The sequence below is a fragment of the Mercenaria mercenaria genome, chromosome 1 (genome assembly GCF_021730395.1).
Source record: "Mercenaria mercenaria strain notata chromosome 1, MADL_Memer_1, whole genome shotgun sequence".
NCBI lineage: Eukaryota > Metazoa > Mollusca > Bivalvia > Venerida > Veneridae > Mercenaria > Mercenaria mercenaria.
This window is the reverse complement of record NC_069361.1, coordinates 86,148,799-86,168,159: the sequence shown is the minus strand read 5'-3', so window position 1 is coordinate 86,168,159 and position 19,361 is coordinate 86,148,799. Positions and strand designations below refer to the sequence as shown.

Below are 19,361 nucleotides of genomic sequence, written 5' to 3'. Positions count from 1 at the left end.
TCTTGTTATGAAGATAATCGGCCTCCAATGATTCGGTGCGTTGTAAATCCAGGTTGCATTGGCGGACACAACTGCCTTGACATAAAAAATATATCCAGACGGTATGAATGCCAAAGTGATTACCCATGCTTAAAGACTATTATGTTTGTAATAATAACAATGTTATCGTTAGTTTCTATTTGTCAGTTTTTTTATATATATTTATAGAAACTTTTCGTATCTTACTGATCCGATAGCCTGATATCACAAATATATCTTTTGCTGTATTTTTGTTAAATGCATTTTGCCGCTTATGTATGTAACTTTGTTTAGCGCGTTGGCGCTATTTTTCACGCTAACGTTACGTCAGTTCCGCTATTTATTTAATAAATATGATGAAGCCTTTCGGCGAGACGTCAGTATATCAAAATTGTAATAGTTTTTCGTGTTTGGTGGTATTTTTCTACTATATACTAATTATCCAAACGCAGTGTGCATGTAAATACATACTTTTTAAGCTGATCTGATCTTCAATAATACTGTAACACTATGATACGGCAGATATGACAACTTAAAAACATGTTCTTGTAAGAGCAACTATCAAAATTTATAACCGAATACTAATGTTTTCCTTTCTTTAACAAAGTAAGAGGAACGTACAATAATTACCTGTAAATGTGCTCTAATATTTTTCGCACATCGCCAAAATTCGATGAAACTGTTATCTATGTAAATTGGAAATTTTTAATTGATATTCCAGAATATGTTTTTCTTCGAAGAATTATTAAGTGAATGCTAGTTCCAACGGCAACGTCATGTGACGAAATCCGGTTCAATTCTGTCTCATTTTCTATCTTGCATTCGTTAATACATTGCATTTCCCTTACTTTTTGCCCAAGCTGCTTACTCCTAAGGCAAATTAAAGTTTACATTAATTGCTAGCGTTACAACTATAACGTTAAATCATAAAATAGGACGTCATTAGAATGTTAAACAGGCATAATTGCTTTGGTCGTCACTTTTAAAGTGATGTTTCACTACAAGGCCAAAAGGACGATTCTCCAAATAAAACAACATTTCATCGGCGTTACGAGAAATGTAAAAGTAATCAGGAGGGTGGCATTAACGTTTCGCCGATCAGACACCGGAAGACGATGCAGTAAATTCACGTTTTGAAAGTAAAAGAAATCCTTGATATTGATCGGCGCGTCACAGTTCAGTGTTCCTTTTTACCACATTGATATTTATAATCGCGGGAATGTGTGGAAAATGTCTTTTATTGTGAGAAAAATTTAACGACATGTGAACGCGAATTGTATTGATTAATTTTGTTTACAAAGTGATAAATAAATAGTGTTGATGTTCTAAAATTTGTATTTGTTTTGAATTCACATTCAATATGTTCTTATCTATTACGATTAAAAATTTCAGGAAAATAGGACCAGAAATAAACGTTTCGAAGCACTTTTCTAGATATTTCTTGATTGTTTTTCTTTTTATAGTTATTTGTACTGCAATACATTATACTGCAGGATCAACTTTTCATGATTTGATACAAATATATACAAAACCTTGAAATCCGGACAAATCTTTTATGTGTTGATCCGACCACTGTGTTATTTTGTTGGTTGGTGAAAATAAAAACATATCATTCTCTTTTGAGCAATAATTTATCCGAACAGTAGCGAAAAGACAATGCTTGTATGGATTTACATCATTATTTGAATATTAAACATAAATCATTATGTGTTTAGATTTTTATTTTTTCCAGACCAAGGATATTGTAGGCAAAGTATACTCAGTACGGCTGATGTGGAATTGAACTTTCAAGAAACCTTTCCTAAACGTACTTGCAATATACTATTTTACCCCATTCCGTATCCGAGATTTAATAGCGAGACATAAACTAGAAACAACTAATTTACTAGACACCAAGGTAGTATATAATTTTAAGATAATATTTTAACAGTTTTTCAACAAAGTCTTTCTCTGATAAGTTTAACACCGATGAAATATCACATTTTTAAGGGATGTCATATATTAACTATCAAATGGAAATAACGTATAGAAATTGTTAATAAGGTTTCAAATCTAAAAACCTAATCGTTAGACTGGTGATGTTATTACAGGAGTTTTAAAATTGAAAGTCTGGTTATTAGTGGCGCCTTTGGGCGGACACATCATGACTACAGTAAGAACTGAAATAATGAAATGAAACAAGATTCAATATTGCACATGCTGCTGATTGGATTGCGTTCAACGTCACTGTTACTTTAAAATATAAGAACTGCATCTCAATAAAATGAAGTCTTGATTGATCTATTGAAATAAAATATTAGTTATAGGAAGTTAATGGAAAAACGAAGGTCATGGTTTTAATGTATAATGTGTATATTTATTTATTGTTTCGTCTACATTGTCTTAATGTACACATTTGTCAAATGCCAAATTGTTTGGTCTTATGTATACAAGGGTGGTTCAGATGCTTGTAGTATTCTGCCATCGCGTCAAAATTAGTGACTAAAATCATGTCAAATTTATATAAAAAAGGTAATAGACCTGAAAAGATTGAAATATTTTATAATAACCATACACTGAATTTTGTAACAAATTTTACATATCTTGGAGTTACTTTGTCTTCTAATGGTTGTTATTATCAGGCTCAGAAATCCTTATCTCAACAGGCAATGAAAGCTTTATTTTCTCTTAACTCATTGTTTGATGTTGTTTCTTTCGATGTATCTGAGACAGTTAAGTTATTTAATTCGATGATAGCTTCAATTGTAAATTATGGATGTGAAGTTTGGGGCTTTCATAAAGCCCCGGATATTGAAAGGTTACACATGAAATTTCTTAAACAAACTTTACAAGTAAGACAACAAACAACTAATGCTACGGTATATGGTGAATTGGACGAGTTCCAATGAGAGTTATTCGAAAAGTTAGAATTGTAAAATACTGGTTTAAAGTCATAAAAAATACAGACTCAGTTATGTATAATTATTTAATTTACATGATGAAAATGGTAATTATACAAATAAGTAGTCTAAAGATAAAAAAAGCTACTAGATGACACAGGATTTTCATATTTATGGAATAATGTATCAGTGTCAAATACGCAAATATAAAATGTTATAAGGTGTTTATATGACCAGTACTTACAGTAGTGGTTTTCAGATCTTAGAAACCTACCTAAACGTGTAACATATTGTATGTTTAAAACCGATTTCCAAGTTGAAAAGTATTTGTCGTGTGTTAAGAACGATAATTACAGAAATGCATTGTCTAGATTCAGATGTTCAGCTCACAATTAACTTATAGAAGAAGGAATGCATAGAAATATAGACAGAAATCTTAGATTATGTACAAGGTGTAACATGAATACAATTGAGAATGAATATCACTTTTTGTTAGTTTGTCCATTTTATAGAGATTTACGAAATACCTGTCTACCAAACTATTATTGTCATTGGCCTAATTTGAATAAGTTTAAAACTCTGTTAAGTAATTGCCAGAGTGGTATTGTTAATAAGTTAGCGAAATATATTTATCAAGCATTTGCTTTAAGCGGTTAAATTGCAACTGTGTACTTGTATTGCAATTTATATCTATCACCTGAGTGTATGTCTATACATGTATATTCATGCTTTTCTCATATTCTTTGTAATTGTTTAACACCGCCATACAGTACTGGCGATGAACATTGTATATGTTTAGCCAAATAAACTATTGAATTGAAATAAAAATATATCATTTTGAAAAAGAATGCATCTGCTACAAACTCAAGATCTTAAACTGATACCTTAGATTTTACTTAATATTGTGTTTTGCCTTTTGTGTCACCGGGGGAGAGAACCACAGGGCTTGTCATCTACGTTTTCAGGACGTCAACTTTGTATAAGACCCTCTTCATGATCAAAGTAATTATTTAATATCAAACCATTAAATATAATATTCAAACTGTTCATATGAAAGAGCAAGGACTGAAGAATCATAATGCAAATTTTCAACAAGCGTCGTTTAACTGCAAGTTGCATCTTTTCGAGTTGTTTGGCATTTATTTTTTCTGGGAAAACATATTTGTTGTTTTACTCTGCCTCTATAAGTTACTGGTATGATATTTAAATCCACAAGAACTTTGTATTGTTCAGAAATCCAGAATTCCTTGTGTATTCTGTTTTTACATCGAGTTCATGGAATTGTTGTTAACGCTCTAGCCGATATTAATTTTATCACATTTTAGACGGCCAAACATCGTTTTGGTCGATAGCCGGATAACCTTCTATTTTATGCTGTGTAAAATAATACAACTTTGGTACGTTCAGTTCAAGGAGTAAAAACTGCAGAGATATACATATGATAGTGAAGCAGACTTGATTCGTTTGAAATGAAAACCTAAGAGTGAAAGGAACACATTAACGCGGGAGAACAATGAATGAATTTTAACCTTTATTTATTATTATAATGGACGCAATTAGAAAAAAAGATAACAAAACTAAATTATTTCGGTGAAAAACACTCACTTTCATGCATACTGATTGACTGTCATAAGAAAAATGAAAAACAAAGCGACTGATGAAATGCTGCAAATTCTTGAGTAAATATTTTGAAAGAAATTCCGTGTGTCGATTTACTCTGCGTGTAAAATCTGGTAACTTCTTTTGACTACTCTTCCGTTTAAAGGCTGTACTGGTCTAAAGTTATTCACTAAGGGTTCCCGTTCTTCACCTGCAATGAGACATTGATATGTACAGTAGTTCTGTTGTTTTATATTAGTTTTAAATTGGAAAATGGTTTAACAACGTTACTGGAGTATTTTCGTCATACGTACTCGTTCGAATGATATCTGAACAATAACATAAAAGGCAGTAATGTAAAAATTAGTTATGTAATAAATCATCTCAAATATCTACAACACGCTCTGGCAGCGATGGGTGTTGAATTTATGCTTATTTATTATAGCATATTTGAATCACTCTTGAGTCACTCCCTGGAAAAAATCCAGAAGAAACATTAGGGAAGGTGTTGTGGCGACTAGAGGTATACAAATAATCCCGGTCATTCGAGCGCTGTCAGTGGTATACTATATAAGCTTAAAAAATAAGTTTGAAAAGCATAACACCAGTACATTCTTGAAGCAGGGAGCTTTGTGTAAAGTGATCGAACGATGTTTGTTTTAAAACCACAAATAAACATGTTTCTCCACAGTCTGACAACGTAATGTAAAATCTCAATTCAACAGTGTTAAATTTAAATCTGTGTTTACCAAAGATTCTACCGGTTGATTGCAGTGAATGAGATCCTGGTACTTCCATAGTCGCACGAGACATCAGTACCTGACGGAACACGTTCAACTGAAAACAAATCATGCTTTAAAGCAATTTACTACATTGAGTTTGGTCCTGCAAAAAATAGTTCTAGTCTCAGCAAGAAGCAAACGCAGCCTAACAAAGACGATAACATAGATTTAGATAAAGAGAATTGTAAATATTAAAATAAAGTACATTTATATACATTATCAAAATCACTACAAATACCTGGACAGACCATTATCCATTTCAGTAACATAGTTACGAATACCTAATTTTGCAACAATTTTCTCAATGTTTTTGTCATGTAAAATGTTGCATCTTGACTTTAATCATTGCATCGTAACTCTCAACGAATGGGTTTATACTATAAAACATTTATTTTTTGTAAATTGTCAATAATGATTTCATGGAATAAAGAACTATCTGAAATGGAAAGTAATAATAGTTATTACCGACAGTTTCTTTTAAATCATTTTCTATTCTTAAAGCTTACCAATGACAAAACTTAAGAAATGCCAATATTGGCTATTCAGAAAATACAGAAACATAAACATGATCAGTAGTTTATCATTTAACGAAAATCATCTAGGGGCTAAGGTATTTTGGTCATTCAGCCGAGGCTGAAAGCGCATTTGTCATGAGAAAGTAGTTATGATCTATACATAAACACGTGCTAAAGGAATACGGGATATTCCAGCAGGTGTTGGAATTGTGTAATACCATGATAAATAGGTTCTGATCTGTCTCCTAACTGACGGTTAAAGTGTGTGGTACTAAAGTCGAGTTGTTATATCAAAGTTGTCCTATGCCGTTATTATTTATCAGACGTTATATCTTTCGTCAACTATTAGGTATGCAGCCAAAAAGGTCCAATACATACACACCATTAACGCTATATTCAAAAACAATAGATAGTGGAGACGGATTAAGGTCATGGTACCTGTTTTTCTGATATTGTTTGTCTTTCTTTAAACACGGTCCAGGTTACACTCTCGTAACATCGTGGGGTGGTCAGTGATCCATGGTATCTGTAGTATTTTTCTGGACTATTCGGCAAAAATGCACTTGGTGACACAACGGGGATTTCTACACTGTTGTTCCATTCTGAAAGTGTCGACGTCATTAAACATATATTAAAAACAAGAAACGTACAAATTCTTGTTTTTAGTAACATTGACTATGACCTAACAATGACCATGCTCCTAGTGGCCAAAACAAAATACAATCCCCTGACCTTGCTTTCCTATCAAGCGACCTACCTATAAAATTCCCATTGCAATACAGTTATCACTTACTATAGAGCTACTGAGCGGAAAGTGATTTTCCTGTTTAGTAAGAGTGATCCAAATACAATCCAAAGCTAGTTCTTCATAATTAGCTTGCTGTACACGCAAGTGTAGTGACAGTTAGTCAATGGTAACTAAAGTTATAAATCGGAAAGGAAACCACCTTTTTCATGATTCCAGCAATAAAATTAAAATCAAAACAAAAACAATTTACTTTTAGTTTGTATGACCTTGACCTTAACCCAACTGCATTAAAATGACATTTTTAATAAAAAAAATCAGATCTTGGGATTTTAACCGCTATCCATACGTTCAAAGCATAAAATGTAGCCTAACGCTCTTGACCACTGCGCCAATTTTCTAAATATCCAAATTAACTCAGTTATATTGACCTTGGCCCTGAGTCCACTGACCTCACATGCAATCTTAACCTTGGTTTTCTATAAAGTACTTATATGCCAAGTTTATTTTCAATCCATCAATCGAAATGATGTTAGTTATTGAGCGGAAATATTCTTGTATATTTTTTTGTAAATATGTCTATGAACTTAACTCCACTGATTCCAAGTTCAGTCCTAACATTGGTCTTACAGTAAGCTACATATAGACTAAGTTTCATGTCAGTATCTCAAACCAAACTAAAGTTATTGAACGAAAACCAATCTTGACGACGCCCAAACATTTATCCATCCATCCATCTTTCCAACGACATCGCCAACTTTATAACCATGTTTTTAACTTTTCAAAACCTGGGAAGCAATGAGAAAAAAACTGAATTGACGATTTTCCCTGCTTTGGTTATTCCAGTTTGAAAGCATTAGAAATGTTCCAAAACTGAAGACCATTAACAAATTTTACTTAATCCAGTCAAATGTTTCACAATAACTGAATTTCTAAAATCTTGACAGTTCCAAGAAATCTAATTAAGTTCGTAGGGTGAAAATTGTATATGATATCTACGATATACGATATACATAAATGAGAAAGTTTTACATGTATATAATAATAAAATGACTGGTATATACTGTAAAATCTAGTAAATAAGCGTATACGCTTATAATAATTTTAGTGACACATTTAAGCCCCTGTTTTTGATATGCGCTTACACTACAGCTAAAACTATGCGCTTATATTTGATATGCGCTTATAGACAAGCCGTGTGCGCCTATTTTTGATATATTAGGAAAATTGACAGACTGAGTGCTTACCTTGGTTAAGAAAACGAAAGTAAAATATGGTCATGGACGTGCGCAGTGAACTACTTCCTTTTATTGCAAACAGTATTTATATATAATAAAAGCATAATGATCATACATAATTTGCAAATAATGTTCAATCTCTCGGACCATTCAATCATTGTTCAACACTAAGATTGTAACATTTTATCCATATTGTTTTCACAGATTTACAAATTAATGACAAACTGTTATGACAACGCAAACAACTTTTCTGGTATTCAAAGTTACTTTCATTTACTGAAAACATTTTCTATTAAAAAAGCATGATTATCGTAAACAACTATCGTTTTATCAGACAACAGACGTTAAAGTCTTTTAATACCCTCGGCTATTCAACAGGTAAGAACACTTGTCACCTGTATTTATGATAAACAATTATCACGGTATAATACCGTTAATTACGTCTTTTTGCTGCATCTGTTGTTTGTTTACCAGTAATCGGCTATGCGCCTACTTTCGAGACAAAATCATGGTAAGGGCATGACATGCGCTTATTATCCCATATGGAATAACGGTAAGGCCGCATGCACTTGCTTTTGATATGCGCTTATATTCGAATATGCGCTTATTTACCAGATTCTACAGTATTGTAATACTTGCCCGGGTCCTTAATGTATGGCATGACCTTCACAAGTGGCTCTAGTAGTGGGTTATCATAATGTGAAACACTGAAAAGTATTCCTAAAACTGCTAGCCCGTCTTGCTCCATAGCTGCCTCTGCAATACTACTGTACTTATCTACGTTCCAGGTTACAATGTGCATCTGGGAGAAACATTTCCATCATTAAACTACGCACTTAAACGATAATTATTCTAGTCACTACTGATTTGTGAGACATGAAAACAGAGATTTGAGTATATATATGCAAATGTTGAACCAGTACGAATGTGTAGTACAATTCGGGCTCGTATATAAAGCAGTATCGAAACTAATCTTATTTGGGTTAGTGGACTTGCTGTGGCATGTGCGTGTTCGTTTGTACTGCTAGGCGCTTTGCCGTAATTGGTCTGGTATATTGTGGTGGTGATTTAGTTCGTATTAATTAATTCTCTCTACTATATAATAATTTATAATGCGAACTTGTATCCTAGCGGATCTCACGTATGGGAAAGTCAACTGTTCTGAATATAATTATATCCCTTAACGCAAATTATTCATATATATTCAATGTATCCTCGAGATCCAGTTAACTTTCAGAGAGAGAAAATATAGCTTCTCTGGTCCCAATCAGTTATATAGACTAAAAAGTCACTACTGATTTGTGAGACATGAAAACAGAGATTTGAGTATATATATGCAAATGTTGAACCAGTACGAATGTGTAGTACAATTCGGGCTCGTATATAAAGCAGTATCGAAACTAATCTTATTTGGGTTAGTGGACTTGCTGTGGCATTGGTTATTCTACTGCTAGGCGCTTTGCCGAATTGTCTGGTATTATCTCGTCAGGTTTAGTGTCGGGAAATTAATTAAACTCGCACTTAACATATTATTTATATATATATATATATTAATAATAGATAATACCAAATAATTTAAGTGCAAAAGACAATTACCCAGCCTTAAACGTATTCTTGTTAAATCAGAATTTAATGAAAATGTCACCCCACCTTCAGTTAAAAAATGTAATGAGCCACGTTGTGGGTTATGTAAACACATTGTAGAAGGTTCTACTTTAAAATTAAATAATACAATTTTTCATGTAAAAGAAAACATGGATTGTACTGTTCAAAATGTTCTGTATGTTTTGATTTGCAATGGATGCAAAGAGTTTTATATTGGTCAAACAGGTGACAAATTAAGAAACAGAAGGACAGTTCATGATCAGCAAATAAGAGACTCATCAACAAGACAATTGCCTGTTAGTGAACATTTAGATCTATGCTCTAAAACTGACCCACAGTATTTAATTTTTCCTTTTTATAAATTTCATAATAATAATGTTTCAGCTAGGTTGTCTAAGGAACGTTACTTTTTTGATATATTTAAGCCAAAACTAAACAAATATTGATGACGTCATAAAATAACGTTGCATACACATGTGTACACATGTGACGTTGCGTAGCAACTATACATTTTTTATATGTCTGCCCTGATGATTATGATATGAAACCGGTAGGTGGACAGAAATACAGATAGAGAAAACCCATTGGATGTTTTTCTTTTATATATATATATTGATTTAATTTATGGGACAAACAAGCCCTGATCTGTCTTTAAGTAACTTAAATTGAAAATATGTTTTCTCAATCTAGTATAAACAACACAAACATGTAGGTTTCTGAGATTCAATATGCTTTATTTGGAACTTTATGCTGTCCGGCATAAAACTACATTTATTACTCAGAATTGGTTATGAACCACTCAGAATAACGGTGTTACATTAAATAAACACACCCTGAATGCAGAATAACTCAAAAGACGTCTACTATATACCCTTTATTTTCCCATCCCGTATTTTATTTATATTTACACATAAGTACGTCATGACAGCACATCACGGGGGGTGGGGGGGGGGGGGGCGTTCCAAAATATTGAACCTGGGTACAAATCATGTACGGTGTACGGAAGGAGGTCATTCCAAGTAGTTGATCCGAGTACAGAGCACGTGCTGGTGCGGTTCACTACAATAGATGGAAACAGAGACGTTTACTCGGCAGATTCATTTCTTTTCCTTTCAGGATATACAGAAAGAGATCAGCGAATGATCTTAGAATGATTTTAGAATGGAAATAAGAAGAAATATAGGTGGTCTTTTGAAATGCAAGGATTTAGTGCATGAGAACTTTTATAATTATCAAATTTAACGTGTTCAAAAACGAGCCACACAATGAGAAAATCAACATAGTGCATTTGCGACCAGTATGGATCCAGACTAGCCTTTGCAGCGTCCCATGCTGTTTGCTAACGGTTTCTCTAATTGCAATAGGCTTTGCAATCGAACAGCATGGATCCTGATCAGACTGCGCGGATGCGCAAGCTGGTCTAGATCCATGCTGATCGAAATGCACCATGTTGATTTTCTCATGGTGCGGCTCAAATTATTTCTTAAATATTTGATTGTAAATAGACTGTCAAAAGCGACAATAATGGATCTAAAATTAAAAGTCATTACAAGTCATTTGCTCTAAATTGATTGATACTTCATCTTGTAAAACACACATGTCTGATGGGTAAGACAGACCTAACCCAAACAAAACATGTGTTTTGTTTTTATTAGGTGACTTTGAATTTTAGCTAGGGAACATTTGTAGTTTTCTGATTTGATAGAAAATGAATGAATTAGGTATTTGATTGATATGTGTCATTTGATTTTGGGGTTGGGAGAGGGGGTAATCATTTTCAGTGCTTACATACATTACTAACAAAAGTTTTAGATGCTTCAGATTGATTTCTTCTGCACAGATCTATCTATGCATTATGACATGTCTGGATCAAGAAATAGCAACCCGGCCTCACGTCCAGATAGACTTGCCGAAGTTTGCGCTGTTAAAACAGGTTTCTCCGAAACACAAGAGGCCCTCTCAAGGTTAACAGATACGGAAAAGTGAAACTCCGTGTAAAATATGGATAAAGACGGATTCAAATAACTAAATTTCTCTGTTTGTTTTCTTTAGGTCTGTGAAGCTAATTTCATTTCTTACATTGCATTCGTTGTGCTGAAATCACAGATCTAAACATGAGATTAAGTAAGCCATTTCATGTAAGTCATACATCAGCACTACAATTTTGTGTGTGATTTTTCAGTGTGTTTCTTTGACAGAAAATGGTTTTATAGACTTCTGTTTCTATACAGGTTACAAAGGAAACTAACTTACATGAATGTTTCTCACTCTTTTTTTCTACATGTAAATATTTATGTAAATGTTTACCTCCATCGGGGTAGCTTCCTCATTAATGGTATGTTCTGATCCTTTGTCATTGGAACCTCCCCAATGGAAATGAAACTGGCTAATTCTGTATGTGTATTGGAGACCGCCATATGCGAGAAGAAACTGTCCTTGTGTATCCACTTCGACTGATGTTAAAGATTTTTTTCATATTATCATTTATGTTTAATCATGTACATTTTTACATAATAAATGTTTTCAAAAGTAATATTTAATAGCTTTGTTGAAGTAATATAATCGAGGCAGCTTGTGTTTGTTTATATATGATATTTACAAAACGTGTTAACATGGCGGGTTCCTACTGATGAAATATGTAATTGTCTTTTACAAAAAAATAGGTTGATCTTTTAATATAAACGAAAAGATTACTATAAAACAAGGACTTCGAAGAAAGGAAACGTTATACTAAAACATACTTGATTTTCCATTATTATCAGCTATAAATTTTGCTCCCCGTGCTAGTTGGTCGTAGAAGACGAAATTTGTTAACTGTTGGTTATACACCGTATCGATGGGTGGGATGTCGATTGGAGATTGGTACAATCCTGCACACATGTTAGGAAATAGTTCCGGCCATTTTTCCGGTCCTGTTGGTTTTTTTATTAAAAGAAAAATAACATTAAGTGAATATATCTCTAACATTTAATAGCACACTTTTCATATCAACAGTTCTTGATATATCTAAATTCAATTGTAGTTAACAGAGACTAATTCTGTTTTTAAAATAAACATAAATATATTAAACGAATTGACATCTAACATTTTGAAATTCTTTAATGTTCTGATTTTGAATAAAAATATAGGGCCAGGGTCTCGTAGACAAAATAGCTGAATTCCTCTTGAAATTCTGACAACATGAGTAACCTATATGTCAACGTACATTTTACATCGTCGAAATGTAAAACAGTTGTTACTAGTGTTTGTTCTCACCGTTATTGTCTCTATAACTCCAACGGGTTCCAGTTAACGCTGCAAAACAAAGTTGCAATAAATTTAAAGACAAACCACCAAAATATTTATCATCAAATACTAATATAAATATGAAACAGCCTCATCAAATATTTTACATTGGCTGTATAAAGATCTAACTGTGTATGTAGAGATGCATTCGCAATTAAATGTTAAGTCTGAGAATATAGACTAACAGAGGGTTATCCGATAAATATATTATACTATATGTTTTCACGTTTTTAGTGTTAAACTTTCAAAAACATGATATGTTAACGATAATTGTTGCCATTTGTAGACAAATTTAAATAAGACTGTAATTCTTCCCAAATGTTGGTTTCGGCAATTAAAGCTTCTCGCCCATAGTTTGGATTGCATTTTCAACATTGTTCATTTCCACCAAGTTTGTCACAGAATGTATATATGACACTGAAAGATGATAAGGTGGGTGAAAATAAAAGTTAGATATTGGTAAGTAATGCAAATATAATTTGAGCCGTGCCACGAGAACATCAACATAGTGGGTTTACGACCAGCATGGATCCAGACCAGCCTGCGCATCCGCGCAGTCTGGTCAGGCTCCATGCTGTTCGCTTTTAAAGCCTATTGGAATTGGAGAAACTGTTAGCGAACAGCATGGAGCCTGACCAGACTGCGCGGATGCGCAGGCTGGTCTGGATCCATGCTGGTCGCACACCCACTATGTTGGTTTTCTCATGGCACGGCTCATTTCAGTTCTCTACATTAATTCAAACGTGTAGCAACTATGGCGTGTAATGTGTTGCAATATTATATCTTCTATAATTATTGTCTATCTTTATATATTTATTCAATGTCTTAAAACATTTATTGTAAAATAGAAATATGTTTTCAATGTTTTCATTTTTTTCTATGTTTTGAAATAATAATTGTAAAATTAAAAATTGTCTGCAATGCGACAAAATATCTATTCGATATTTTCAATTTATTTATTCGATCCTACAAAACATTTGTTTGCAAAACAAAAAATATTTATTGTATATCACAAAATATTAATTCTAAAATTTAAAATTTTTATTCAGTCCTACAAAATTTTTGTTCAATGCAACAGTAATAATTTTGTTTAAAACGTAATATGTATTGTATCTGCTTAAATTATTTGTTCGAAAGAATTCTGGGTAAATTGCTATATTGCGGCCAATCTGCGGAAAACTGCGGCGCATTTATTAATATGCCCGTTTTGGAAAAAAACCGATGTATTAGCCTATGTGCTGGTGCGTGCGTCCGCCTATTCGTCTGTGCGTCCGTCATAATTCGTGTCCGAAGCATAACTTTATTACCATTGACTTTAAACTTGGCAGATGGCGATGAGACAATGTATAGAGCACTTAAATCAGCTCTTTATGTGAAAGGTCAAGGTCACAAACTGAGCTAAAGGTCAAAACTGACCATCATATTTCGTGTCCGGAGCATAGCTAAATAACCATGCAAGGTATTGAGTTCAAATGTGGCATGTTCTTAGATGGCGATGAGGCAAGCAATATACAGAGCACTTAAACCGGCTCTGAAGATCAAAGGTCAAGGTCAGAAGTTGAGCTTAAAGATGAAATTTGTAAGTTTAATTTCATGTCCGGAAAAAGAAAACGTATTGACCAATCAAGGTATCTTCAAACTTGGGGTGTAGGCATGTGGTGATGAGACGGTGTGCAAGAGTGCTAAAACCAGGTGGATAAGGTCACAGCAAGGTCAAATCTCCCCATCATAGTTCATGTCAAGTGCATATACATCTCCCGGACCACAAAAAACATCTTTATTTTCATTTACACCCCATCCCATCTACATTGTACCGTCACCCCCTGCCCAACCAACCCCACCAATTATTTTTTCTATTTTCCCCCCTTTTTTCATTTAGCTTCTTGTCCTTTAGTATTATGTCACATCCAAACACTCCCACACCCTGCATTTTTAGCTCACATGTCACTTTGTGACAAGGTGAGCTTTTGTGATCGCTCAGCGTCAGTAGTCCGTCCGTGCGTCCGTCAGTCCGTCCGTCCGTAAACTTTTGCTTGTGACCACTCTAGAGGTCATATTTTTCAGGGGATCTTTATGAAAGTTGGTCTAAATGTTCATCTTGATAATATCTAGGTCAAGTTCGAAACTGGGTCACGTGCGGTCCAAAACTAGGTCAGTAGGTCTAAAAACAGAAAAACCTTGTGACCTTTCAGGAGGCCATACTTTTCAATGGATCTTCATGAAGATTGGTCAGAATGTTCACCTTGATAATATCTAGGTCAAGTTTGAAACTGGGTCATGTGCCATCAAAAACTAGGTCAGTAGGTCAAATAATAAAAAAAACCTTGTGACCTCTCTAGAGGACATATTTTTCATGGGATCTGTATGAAAGTTTGTCTGAATGTTTATCTTGATAATATCTAGGTTAGTTTCGAAACTGGGTCAACTGCGGTCAAAAACTAGGACAGTAGGTCTAAAAATAGAAAAACCTTGTGACCTCTCTAGAAGCCATACTTGTGAATGGATCTTCATGAAAATTGGTCAGAATGTTCCACTTGGTGGTATCTAAATCAAGTTTAAAACTTGGTCACATGCCATCAATAACTAGGTCAGTAGGTCAAATAATAGAAAAACCTTGTGACCTCTCTAGAAGCCATATTTTCATGGGATCTGTATGAAAGTTGGTCTGAATATTCATTTTGATGATATCTAGGTCGAGTTCGAAACTGGGTCAACTGTGGTCAAAAACTAGGTCAGTAGGTCTAAAAAATAGAGAAACCTTGTGACCTCTCTAGAGGCCATAATTTTGAATGGATATTTATGAAAATTAGTCAGAATGTTCATCTTGATGATATCTAGGTCAAGTTTGAAACTAGGTCAACTGCGGTCAAAATCTAGGTCAGTAGGTCTAAAAATAGAAAAGCCTTGTGACCTCTCTAGAGGCAATACTTTTGAATGGATCTTCATGAAAATTGGTCAGAATGTTCAACTTAATGATATCTAGGTTAGATTCGAAACTGGGTCACATGCCTTCAATAACTAGGTCAGTAGGTCAAATAATAAAAAATATTGTGACCTCTCTAGAGGCCATATTTTTCGATGGATCTTCATGAAAATTGGTCAGAACTTTTATCTTGATGATATCTAGGTCAGGTTCAAAACTGGGTCACATGAGCTCAAAAACTAGGTCACTATGTCAAATAATAGAAAAAATGACGTCATACTCTGTTCAAAACTGGGTCATGTGGGGACAGGTGAGCGATTCAGGACCATCATGGTCCTCTTGTTTATTAGTTTCTAGCTCTTAAGTAAACTATCTCCTGTCACCAGCACCGCACACACACATCCTTCTCCCCCTCCCCTCCCAGTCCCTCACAAGCCCCGCCAAAAAATCTTTAGATATGTGTCTTCTTTAAATTTTGCTTCCCTCCGTCTCAAAAAAAGTCTAAAAAAAACTTTCGGGCGTATATTCGCTAGGCGAAGCTCTTGTTTGGTATATTTCTGTTATCAGTGATATGATCTATACCCTCTAGCGTTTTTACTGAAAAAAATCCGTGATAAGCATATATAAAGTACATGTAATTGTTTTATCATCGAGGCAATAAGATTTGGCCGCATTACCGCAGAATAGGGATGTCCACAAAATAGCAATTTACCCAGAATTCTTTCGAACAAATATTTTAAGCAGATAGAATGAATATTTACGTTTTACACACAATTATTATCGTTGCATCGAATACAATTTTTGAAGGAATGAACAAATAATTAAACATTAGATAAATATTTTGTCACGTTGCATATTTATTATTTTAGTTTTACAATAAATATTTCAAAAGATAGAAAAAATATATGAAACATTGAAAAAAAAATTCAGTTTTACAACAAATATTTTAAGACATTGAATGAATATATAAAGATACACAATAATTATAGAAAATATAATATTGCAACACATTACATGTCATAAGCAACGGTTTACTATCTGCTTTGGATATTTATAAGAATATCTTGCAAAAGTATGATGTAAATAATTGTGTTTGTACCACTAGTCACTGTCAGAGTTCTAACCTTTTATGGATTTTCACAGAAATTATTTTCCGCCTAAATTGTGTGGGTTAGTGCATTTAATGTGTAATATAAATACTTCACTCTAATTTGTTATTGTTCCTTCTCAACAGAAGGAACACTTATGGCTGACATTTCACACTTGATGGATACAATGGTATTGTGAAAGAAATCCGATTAACAGTCGGCGCCGCCATCTTGGACTGATAAATATTCATTAGAAATAGTCTCTATGCCAATGTGTGCTTATGTGTCTTTATATCAATCTGCTGTGAAATGCAAGTTTTGAATTGCTTGCAAATTATAGAAAAATATGTAAAATAGGGCAAAAACAAGCTCAGGCTAGAGGAACTGGTTAAAATTATGCCGCGACATCAATTTTGGAGAAAAACTTACGCAGAGACGCACGTTACTGAAAATGCCATAGAACCTTGAAAACTGATTTAATCAAGCTGAAACTTGGTATATTTTCATGCAGATATGTTTCCGGTACTACACAAATGAAATTGAGGTTATTACATAAAACTAGTTTCTCTTATAGCTGCAATTTGCAAATCCTGAAGTTCAGGTTTGCAGATGCTTCCTGTCATTTTTTGTACCTGTTTAGATCTTTTTCTTGCGTTTCGTAAATTCAAATGTGAAAATTTTGTGTTGTGTGTAGCCTATATATATATGCAGGTGCTCCTGTATGTTAGTCACGTGATGAAATCATCCGGGGAGGGTTACATCTGCACAAATTCAAAATATCTTAATAATTGTAATAAAGCATGAAAATATTTCTTGTTATATCTTGAAGTGGCAAACACTCTAAGAAAAGCGTTTAACAATCAAATAACATAAGTAAAGCACTGTGGTAGTACAATGAAACACTGAGAACGTAACAATAGCTCGTAGAACACGAAATGCCCTCTTGATGCATGCAGTAATTGCACAAGGAACAGAAATGGACGTTTGACGTACTGACCTCAAATCAATAATAATACTAGTAAGTGATCCTAGGCCAAAGCATTCTCAAGTTATTTGGCAAAAAAGACGTTCAACTGTTTTGATCAATGTGACCTTGACCTTTGACCTACTGACATCAAAATCAATATGGGTCATCTGCTGGTCATGATCAACCTCCCTTTTAAGCTTCACGATCCTAGGCCCAAGCGTTCTCAAGTTATCATCCGGAAACTGTTTAACTGTTCTGGGTCTGTGTGAACTTGACCTTTGACCTACTGGCCTTAAAATCAAGAGAGGTCATCTGCTAGTCATGACCAATTTTGGTGATCCTAGATCTAAGCGTTCTCAAGTTATTGTCCCGAAACAGTTTAACGGACCTTGATCTTTGACATTCTGACTCTAAATTAATAGAGGTAATTTGCTAGTCAAGACCAACCTTCTTTTCAACTTCCATGATCTTAAGCCCAAGCGGTCTTGAGTTATCATCCGGAAACTGTTCAACTGTCCCGGGTCACTGCGGCCTTGACTTTTGACCTACTGACCCCGAAATCACTAGGGATAATCTGCTGGTCATGATCAACCTCCATATTAACTGTCATGATCCTAGACCCAAGTGTTCTTAAGTTATCATCCGACATACCGACCGACCGACATCTGCAAAACAATATACCCCTCCTTCTTCGAAGGAGGACATAATAAGTATACCATTGGTTCCATGTTCAATAGCCAAAAGAAACAACGCAATAATGGTAATTTCCATTACTTCTAGCTTCCGTCGCATTCCACTGAACACTGATACTAGTATCTCAGTCTCAGTGATATTATTCAAACCTTGAAATGTTTCATGTAGTATAAAGTTTGATTAATGACAGTTGTCACATTAGTAGACTGGTAACTGTACAGTTACTTAATCTATCTTTTTTAAAGGAGAAAGATGTGCATTTCACTTGCACAGAGACAAATTACTGTGACAGTGCTTTTTCTATCTACAGCAGATGCGCATTTTCATGTACAAGGGCAAAATACTGTAATAGTATTGCACAAAGACAAAATACTGTGACAATACTTTATAACACGCGAAAGATGCACTTGCATAAAGACAAATAACTGTATTAGTACTTTCCTATACGCGGAAGATGCGCGTGTTCTTGCACAAATTACTGTAACAATACTTTCCTATATGCGAAAGGTGCGTACTGCTCTAGAACAAATGCAAAGTACTGTTACAATACTTTCCTATATACGCGGAAGATGTGTAGTTTTTCTTCGCGCTATTTATAGAACTGTGTCAAGTCATACATATTAAATGAAGGTAGTCCGGCAAAATGCAATAAAACATGTACAATACGGGTTTTTGTGCCTGTTCATATTAACTTGTAAAATACAAACCGTATTTTTGGCAGAATTTATATAGGTATTTAATGAATATATCAATATAAAACAATTTTAACGACACAAATACATTTTAAAGTCAATACCTTTTTGTAAAACTGTTTAGGTGTTTCACAATGACCACTCTTATGAACGTTCGAAGAAGGTCATTAAGAAAAGAACAGAACTAAACTTGTATTTTTAGATTTTGAGGTTACGCTCCTTTCCCTTAGCAAAATGTATTTAATTCCAAGGTCACATCTGCTAGTATATATGGGGCTTTCCACAGGGAAACCTGTATTAATGACAAAAAATGAAAATTGAGAACATTCTTT

General features: G+C 34.0%; 2 protein-coding genes across 4 annotated transcripts in view; both read right to left on the bottom strand.

The window, feature by feature from the left end:
• LOC123531647 (carbonic anhydrase 7-like) overlaps nucleotides 1–2,901 on the bottom strand; it is a 45,484-nt gene extending 42,583 nt beyond the window's left edge. For both annotated transcript variants that reach the window (XM_045312790.2, XM_045312800.2), the window contains exon 1: nucleotides 649–2,901. The gene's annotated coding sequence lies outside the window, so the exon portion shown is untranslated. The remainder of the gene's footprint in view (nucleotides 1–648) is intronic.
• Nucleotides 2,902–4,415: 1,514 nt separating this feature from the next.
• On the bottom strand, nucleotides 4,416–18,499 carry LOC123531633 (carbonic anhydrase 1-like). 2 transcript variants are annotated; one of them, XM_045312780.2, is made up of 8 exons: nucleotides 18,361–18,499; nucleotides 12,637–12,675; nucleotides 12,123–12,293; nucleotides 11,689–11,834; nucleotides 8,416–8,578; nucleotides 6,232–6,395; nucleotides 5,258–5,333; nucleotides 4,416–4,707 (listed from the first exon to the last, which is right to left on the bottom strand). In XM_045312780.2, the coding sequence occupies exons 1-8, from the start codon at nucleotides 18,434–18,436 to the stop codon at nucleotides 4,610–4,612; spliced, it is 933 nt and encodes a 310-aa protein (XP_045168715.2). In that variant the 5' UTR covers nucleotides 18,437–18,499; the 3' UTR covers nucleotides 4,416–4,609. The 2 variants fall into 2 exon arrangements, with proteins under 2 accessions (XP_045168715.2, XP_045168706.2); XM_045312771.2 differs by having other exon boundaries at nucleotides 5,246–5,333; nucleotides 18,361–18,498.
• Between the last annotated feature and the right edge of the window lie 862 nt (nucleotides 18,500–19,361).